The 8,054-nt window shown below is 34.0% G+C and overlaps 1 protein-coding gene across 9 annotated transcripts; it reads left to right on the top strand.

Annotated features, from left to right (window-relative positions):
* Nucleotides 1-236: 236 nt before the first annotated feature.
* On the top strand, nucleotides 237-4,461 carry LOC141664248 (vacuolar cation/proton exchanger 1a-like). Of its 9 annotated transcripts, none has more exons than XM_074470165.1 (12): nucleotides 238-563; nucleotides 731-995; nucleotides 1,170-1,238; nucleotides 1,405-1,491; nucleotides 1,637-1,811; nucleotides 1,948-2,244; nucleotides 2,625-2,891; nucleotides 2,982-3,111; nucleotides 3,215-3,328; nucleotides 3,399-3,461; nucleotides 3,554-3,673; nucleotides 4,170-4,461. In XM_074470165.1, the coding sequence occupies exons 8-12, from the start codon at nucleotides 3,061-3,063 to the stop codon at nucleotides 4,284-4,286; spliced, it is 465 nt and encodes a 154-aa protein (XP_074326266.1). In that variant the 5' UTR covers nucleotides 238-563; nucleotides 731-995; nucleotides 1,170-1,238; nucleotides 1,405-1,491; nucleotides 1,637-1,811; nucleotides 1,948-2,244; nucleotides 2,625-2,891; nucleotides 2,982-3,060; the 3' UTR covers nucleotides 4,287-4,461. The 9 variants fall into 9 exon arrangements, 8 of the variants coding, with proteins under 8 accessions (XP_074326269.1, XP_074326268.1, XP_074326266.1 ...); XM_074470164.1 differs by having other exon boundaries at nucleotides 1,405-1,516; XM_074470168.1 differs by lacking the exon at nucleotides 1,170-1,238 and having other exon boundaries at nucleotides 237-563; nucleotides 4,173-4,461.
* Nucleotides 4,462-8,054: the final 3,593 nt, after the last annotated feature.

The raw sequence follows: 8,054 nt of genomic DNA, 5'->3' as shown, positions 1-8,054 counted from the left end.
TGGTGATATATAAACACTACTCGAAATAGTACCTACGACATCACCCCTTCAACATCGGTTAGAAATGTCACCGATGTTAAAAATAGTTTTAACATCGGTCACTTCAAACCCAATGTTAAAGGGGTTGTAAGACATCACTATCTTAACTAGCCGATGTATATAATCATTTAAAAAAAACCTGCTTCTTCCTTTCCCCCGTTAATAAACCAAAAAATTCCCCCTTTAACAAAATTTTTATTTTCCCCCGTCACAACAAAAATTTAATTTTCCCTCATCCTACTTTTCATCAACTCTCTCTCTCTACTTCATCTCTACTCTATCTCCCTCTGCTATCTCAAACTTCATCTCTACTCTCTCTCTCTGTTCTCGTCTCTCACTCAACTCAGTCTCTGAATCTTTTATCAATCCGAATTTCCTAAACCCATCTCAAACCATAAAAACCCTAATTTGTAGAAACCCCTAATTAAGCTTGTAATCTTTGAAATCGATCTTGTAATTGCTCCGATTCTTGGTAAATAACCTTCAAAGGTGTTGGATCTGTTCGATTACTGTGTGAAAAATATGTAAGCTTCTAATTTATTTTCAATTTTTATGTTTTGATTTTTTAACGGGTTCGATTCACAGGTTTGGAGATTTGTTTAGAGGTGGGATATATATATATATATATATGTGTGTGTGTGTGTGTTTAAGGGTCGTATTAATTTGTGGGTGATGAGGACTGATTCTGCAGATGAAAATTCTTGGTCTAAAGCACTCACCGCAGAGGAGAAACGCGGTACACTTGGATATGAAAGCTTTGTTAGACCTGTTTATTATACCAGGATGACTCAAAACTTTTATGGTATGACCTTGAGAAGAAAACGGCTAAGAATGTCAAGATTTGGGGAATTTCAAAAGAGTTTGATTCATATGTGAACACTTAAGAGTCTCGTACAGCTCAAGGAGGACAATCAGCCGCAAAAGCCATCAGAAAACATGCCACATAAAAAACTAAGGTATATAATGTTCTGTTGTTTGTATGGTTTGTAGTTGTATTTTTGAGTTCTGCACAAGTTTAGTTGTTCACTATTATGGTTAAGTCTTTTTTCCCCATCTCATTTGAGGTTCCATTTTCCCTAATTTTGTAAATATGTGATTTGCTTTCTTACTTTTTCTTGATTTGAGCATAGATTTATAATGTAATAGAGGGATGATAGGTAATGATGGAAAGACGTAAATACATATTGCGACAACTGGAGGTGTGTACATTGCTAAAGATTCCCACAATTTTAAATAGCTATGTGATATGTATGTTTCTTTAGGATTGTGTATGTGGTACTGTGAAAGATCTTGCAAAATTATATTATAATTTGGAGCTTGTTTATAGTAATATTTATTTTAGTTTCCTTGCTGAATTTATGATAGGGGGCAATGTCGTCTTGGAAAAAAGTTATGGGGCTCCTAAAGTGACCAAAGATGGTGTCACTGCTACAAATGATGTTGCTGGGGATGGTATGATTTCATATAAGTTGACTAGGTTTGTTGAAAGCAGATACTGCTCTATGAGAGAGAATTTTATTTGATTGAAGTCCTGACTATTATTAGGTCTTGAGTAAGTATAGCTAATGGTACAATGCTCCTTTTTACATGTCTACAGGTACCACCTGTGCAACAATCCTCACTCGTGCAATATACTCAGAAGGGTGCAAATTTGTGGCAGCAGGAATGAACGCAATGGGTCTGAGACGTAAATCAATATGGCTGTTGATGCTGTTGTCACAAACTTAAAGAGCCGAGCACGGATGATTAGCACATCTGAGGAAATAGCCCAGGTTTAGTTTTCTTACCTCCAAGGATTATTGTATTTAATATTTGTTTGTTGACTTGTCATATTAATGTACAAGTTAATACTAAGAGAACAAATATACATTGACTGAAATATTTATAGTTTTGTCGCATTTTTAAAAGGTTGGCACAATATCAGCAAACGGAGATAGAGAAATTGGGGAACTTATTGCCAAGGCCATGGAAAAAGTCGGCAAAGAGGGAGTTATTACCATTGTTGCAAGTGACCTCTTAATTTCTTTACCTTGTTAATCCAATGCTAGTTCACATTTTGAATCTAGTAGCGGCTATTTTTTTATTGATATAATGTTGTTTAGATTTCTTTGTAGCTGCAACCAGAAGAAAATTATTTTGTACTCAGTTGTCTGAATCTGAATCAGGATTATGAGGGACAAAGTCTCAAAGCTGTTAAACTCAAAGGTAATAAACTTAGTTCCGAAATTGTAATACAGCCATATGTACGTACTTTGGATTAGAAGTGTGACTGTGCCGGTATGAATTTAGTAATTGGTTCACAAAAAGTTTGAGATTAGTTGTAAAGCTTTACTGTTCTAATAGACAACTGGTAGTGGCTGTATTTGTTTTGTGTAATTGAAGTCTGATTCCACAGTCTCTTTTTTTTAATTGGCAGTTCATTTTATTTTTTATATTACAGGTGTTTGACCCTATGCATGACCAAACTTTTTATTTGACCACATAGCATAAAATAGGCTTAAAGCAGAATATGGTTGGTTTTCATGTATTGGTTTTGTTATTTATTGGTCTAAAGTCTCCTTTTTACTGATATTTTCATTATCTAGGAGTTGAACCGTGGACATTTGTACAAAAACAAGGAGATGCGGTATTTATACAAGCTGGCTGTCCGCATCAAGTCAGAAACAGTTTCTCGGTTAAGGTTGCTGATTTTGGCTTATCACGTTTATTCCCACTAGAAGCTACACATGTTTCAACAGCCCCACAAGGCACTCCTAGATACGTAAACCCTGAGTATCACGAATGTTATCAGCTTACTGATAAAAGTGATGAACCTTACGTAGTCTGCTCCGGAGCAATATTGGCAGTATGGGGTAGGAAAAATGGAGCTCGGGTATATTTTTACATTTTTGATCTTTTTTGTTTTAGATCTAGTGTTTTTTTATTATGGTAAATATTTCCAGGAAGCTGAAAGTAACGAGGAAATGGAAGAAGAGCCGGTGATTGGAATTGCAAGTGGACTAGCTAGTTTGGTTGGTTGGTATGACAAGTACAATTGCTCTACTATCAGAGTATGTTGTTGGTACAATTGAGGTATAAAAGATGCATTTACTGTTAAGCATAAACTTAATTAAGTATTTTTACATAATATATGTATGCTTATGTTTTTTGGATATGTGCTATACTTTTTCATCAGGATGCATCAGATTCTTGGGGTATTTCTGTAAGCTTTATTAGCATTATACTGCTACCAACAGTTGGGAATGCAGCAGAACATGCTGGATCAGTCATATTTGCATTGAACAAGTTGGTATATGCACAGTCCTTAGAACGTCTGATTTGTTAAGCACCGCTTATTTCATAACCCTGACACTTTTTAGATTAAACAGGATATATCTTTGGGTGTTTGTCTGGGGTCTGCTACACAAATTTCAATATTTGTGGTTAGTACTGATATCACGTTTACCTGATACAATTTTAGTCAACAACTTGTAAATCGATATTCATCATTTCTCTCTCTTTATTCTCTTGGCAGTTGAAAGGATTTGAGATCATTAGGGCTGTTCACCTTGACCCAGTCCCATTTGACATGGATCGCGAACTGATCACTCCTACATTTAAGAAGAAAAGGCCACAAATACTTAAATACTACCAGGTAGCCTTATTTTCATTACATTAACATTTTTGAACGTATGTTTGTTTAATATACTAAGCAATAATGAAAAAAAAACCATATCCACGGTTTTTATTCATTTTACAGTTGGTGAAGAACATATGTCAATTGCTACCGGGCCAGTGATACTTTCTTAAAAATGCTTGTTTAACTCTTGAAAAATTTAATTATATACAACTTTCATTGTTTCTTCCTACAGTGGTTTAATAAGTCAAGGCCATCTCACATATACTTTCTGTAAAATGTTATAAACCATACCCTGTCCTACTTTGACATACTTCCAGCAGATAAACCCTGTAGGCAGAAACCATGATAAAAACATGAGACATGTTTGTTGAAGTTAGAAACATCTTTCTCAAAATGTTGAAGATGAATATTATCAGTTTGAATTTTATAAAGAGTGTAGTGTCCATAGTTCTTACCCTGCACTCATAAATTACTTCTTTTTGTGTTCTTTCTCTATACTGTACAAATTCAGCAGCGAGCTGAAAGAGATGTTGCTCTTCTAGAAGAAAGCAGGATTGTTCTTGCTCTGCAACTAGGGAACACAAAGGCAAGAACTATGAAGTCATTGACGAAGCTAGAGCTTTTGTGATAGTTGTACGTGATGCTACCAACTTTGCTTCAGCTGATACTATTTATGGTTCAGCAGTATATCCATCCGGGGAGGGGAATGTGATTGTAAGTAGATAGTTTTTGATATAGATATAGAAATATGTTGGTTGAATGCTGATATATAAGTTTTTTGGTATATATTTGTTCTCGTTTAAGATTGTTTTTTTATTGATATAGCTTTTATTTTAATTAAAGAGTATGATGTATCTTGGATAGATATAACATCATTTAATTATTAACCAACTGATGTCAAAAATAAGCAAAACATAACAATTTTGACAGGAAAAATGATGTAAATAAGGACTTTCACATCGCTAACTTAAGTGAAACTGATTTGATATGCCATATTTAACATTGCTAACCTATTTAAAATCGATGTGATATGTTTTTTTTAACATCGGTTCTATGTAGCAACCGATGTACTATACAAAGTAAGACATCATTTTTTTAAGAATCTGATGTCTATCAGTTTACTGTTCTTCATTGTTATATGTTTATAGTGCTTCTTAACCTCCTAATTATCATTTTTCACAATCTAGTTTTAACATGTTATTAAAAATAAGGGCAAATTATACATCAGTTTGCTAAGAAAACTGATGTCTATGTACATCTTTAACATCGGCTAAAAATCGATGTTAAAGACCCCTACCTTTCTTTACACATGCGAAGACATCAGTTTTAAAAAAAAAGACATCGGTTTATAACCGATGTCTAAGGGCATTTTTCTAGTAGTGAAACCGAGAAGCAGCAATAGAATAGTAACTAAGGAACTAAGCAACCAAGAGAGAAACATTTGTAAACTGTATTCTTAGCATTTCTCTCATTCTTAGTTGTTATCATTTTGTAAGCAGCTGTGAGATTTTTGCACACAGAGTTCTCTCGATATATATTATATATCTCTGGTGGAATCATTCAAATCCACCAGAAAGTTTTTAAAGACTCTTGTTTTTAATTACTTGTGTTTTGATTCATTTCAAGTAACTATTCCTCATTCTGCTAATCAATTCACACCTATATATATTTGAGTTAGAACATTTTTATTCAAGAAAAAGTTTCAAGAATTCCATTCAACCCCCATTCTGTAATTCTTGTTACATTGTTAAGGGACTAACAATATCCACCGGGCGAGTAGCTTATGTAACAATAAGTACTGTAGCACATTTCTGCAAACAACTTTGTATAGATTCTATAGTAGCTTATGAATCATGTAGACTGCTAGTAGATGTGCAGAATAGGTTGATTAAATGTACATATAAGATGTCTTGTAATTCTGCATAAATGATATGGAGTCAAGTGATAAATGGCCACCCGACGGATGATCAACAAAGCTACCCGACGAATGATCAACAAGGCTACCCGACGGATAACAAGCATGTACCCAACGGATGATCAGTTCAAATATCTGTTGATAGTGACAACACAGTCACATGCGTCGAGTGTTTGTAAAAGGAATGTGGCAGCCTGTATAGCAGGGTTTTGAGAACAAAGAAGCATTACCATTTTCATGTTATTATGAAGATATTCAAAGGTGCTGGAATAGAGTAGTGAAGCAGCATGAAGTTAGACTTAATAGGTTTTGTTTTATTATCTTGTCTTATTACCATGTAAACTTGGTGATATATATAAACCAATTGTAGCAAGTAGAAAAACTAACTAACGAGACTAAAAAAACACATTCTCAGAGAAACATTTATAAACTAAATTTTGTAGCATTTCTCTGTAAGTTTAGTTGTTCATATTTGTAAGCAGCTGTGAGCTATTCAACCTACACAGGGTTCTCACTCGATATATATATATATATATATATATATATATATATATATATATATATATATATATATATATATATATATATATATATATCTCTTGTGTTTGATTTAATTAACTCTTTATTCCACACTTTGCAAATCAAACAGTTACATATAAATTGAGTTAGAACCATTTTTTATAAATCTAAAAAAGAAGCCAGAATTACATTCAACCCCCCTTCTATAATTCTTGTTGTATTGTTAGGGAATAATAATTGGTATCGGAGTGTAGGTAAAGACCCTTTAATTACCAACTTTTATTTACCGATTTCTACCAAACCTATATTTCTAAGTAAAACTATTCATTTACCAATATTATACTTTTAGCTACATTTACAAATGGTAGGTAAAAGTCAAATTTCTTGTAGTGAATGCGATGGATTTTCAAGCACTGCAGGGGGAAAAATGAGTTATTTAATTAATGTTATGTAGCATTCGTAGACATTTAATAGTATGACTCGTTTAATATTATTGTTGCCTAAAAATATTTGTTGAATTTGGAATTTTTTTTAATCATTTGTATTCATACGTGTGTTTTACTGTTGTTAGTTTGATTCAAATGCTTTAAATTATGTACTTAACACATTTTCGTATTGTTTAGTTGTATTTTAGAATAGTTAAAAAAACTTATAGTAGCTGAGAAAAGAAGCAGAAAGCTCTCTGATTCAAACTAGGAAAACGAAGTATTAACCCACATTTTGGGGCTAGACACTACGTCATCTAGCATTTTCACATTTTTTATTTTTCAAAAGACTAAACAAAACAGGGTATACAATAGCGTTTTGATGGTAGACGTTATGTCATCTAGCGTTCTCAGTTTTTTTATTATTTAGAAAATAAACAAAACAGGGTATAAAGTAGAGTTTTGAAGATAGTTACAAGGTTAGTGGTGATTACCTGATTGCTTGTAGAACTTGTCTCTGTTTCATTAGACTTGGCCATTAGGGCTAGATTGACATAGCTGACATCCTCATCCTCATCCAGACCATCTGCTGCCCAGTCATTCTCTTGTATAATGAAAGCCCTTTCCTTTTGTTTGAGCAACTCAAAGTATTTCTGTTTATAATCCACATGCTCAAACTTCTTTTTGTTGGAATCTGACTTTCTACACTCACTGGCAAAGTGCCCTGCTAAGCCACATTTGAAACATTTGAATTTTAATTTATCCACCATGTTTCTATTTGGCTTAGCGGCTCCAAAGTTCTTCTTGAACTTGAGCTTGGCAAATCTTCTGGAAAGAAATGCTAGATGTTCATCAATATCTTCCATGTCATCTTGACTCAAAGAATCTTTATTTTCTGCTGCCAGCCCCTTGCCCTTGTTTTCACAGACCTTTGAAGTTGATTCAACAGCTTCCATCTTCATCTCCTTCTCTTTCTCTAACTCAGCAACTAGTGCAATGGATCCTCCTTTCTTATTTCCTCTCTCCATCCTCTCATCTTGCTCTATTTCAAGCTCATAAGTTTTCAGGATGCCATGCAGTCTCTCCAAAGTAAACTCCTTGTAATCTTGAGAGTTTCTCAATGAGACTGTCATAGGTTTCCATTCCTTTGGAAGAGATCTAAGGAACTTAAGATTAGAGTCTTTTGTCTGATAGACCCTTCCATGCAACTTCAGAGCATTTAGTAGTTTTTGAAACCTACTAAAGATGTCAGTGAGAGACTCACTTTCTTCACTATGAAAATGCTCATATTGCTGAATGAGTAGTTGCACCTTATTTTCCCTTACTTGCTCAGTGCCATCACAGATAATCTATATAGTATCCCAAACTTCCTTGGCAGTTTTGCAATTGATTATGTTGTCAAACATGTCACCATCAACTCTATTGAACATGATATTCATGGCCTTGTTATCTTTCCTGACTTGTTCAATATCAGGATCAGACCATTCATGCCTTGGCTTGGGGACTGATGGCTCATTTCCAGTTGCAGCTCTCATTG

Source organism: Apium graveolens, chromosome 6, assembly GCF_009905375.1.
Source record: "Apium graveolens cultivar Ventura chromosome 6, ASM990537v1, whole genome shotgun sequence".
In the NCBI taxonomy this organism is placed as follows: domain Eukaryota; kingdom Viridiplantae; phylum Streptophyta; class Magnoliopsida; order Apiales; family Apiaceae; genus Apium; species Apium graveolens.
Note: the sequence above shows the minus strand (reverse complement) of the source record. Positions and strands in the feature narration are given on the sequence as shown.

What these genes read in the sequence shown, in the direction of transcription:
- LOC141664248 (XM_074470167.1), top strand. Translation starts at nt 3,061, where the DNA reads ATGACAAGTACAATTGCTCTACTATCAGAGTATGTTGTTGGTACAATT. An exon ending in ATGTTGTTGGTACAATTGAG is followed by an intron (nt 3,112 to 3,214) that starts GTATAAAAGATG and finishes CTTTTTCATCAG; the next exon opens with GATGCATCAGATTCTTGGGG. An exon ending in CACAAATTTCAATATTTGTG is followed by an intron (nt 3,462 to 3,553) that starts GTTAGTACTGAT and finishes TTCTCTTGGCAG; the next exon opens with TTGAAAGGATTTGAGATCAT.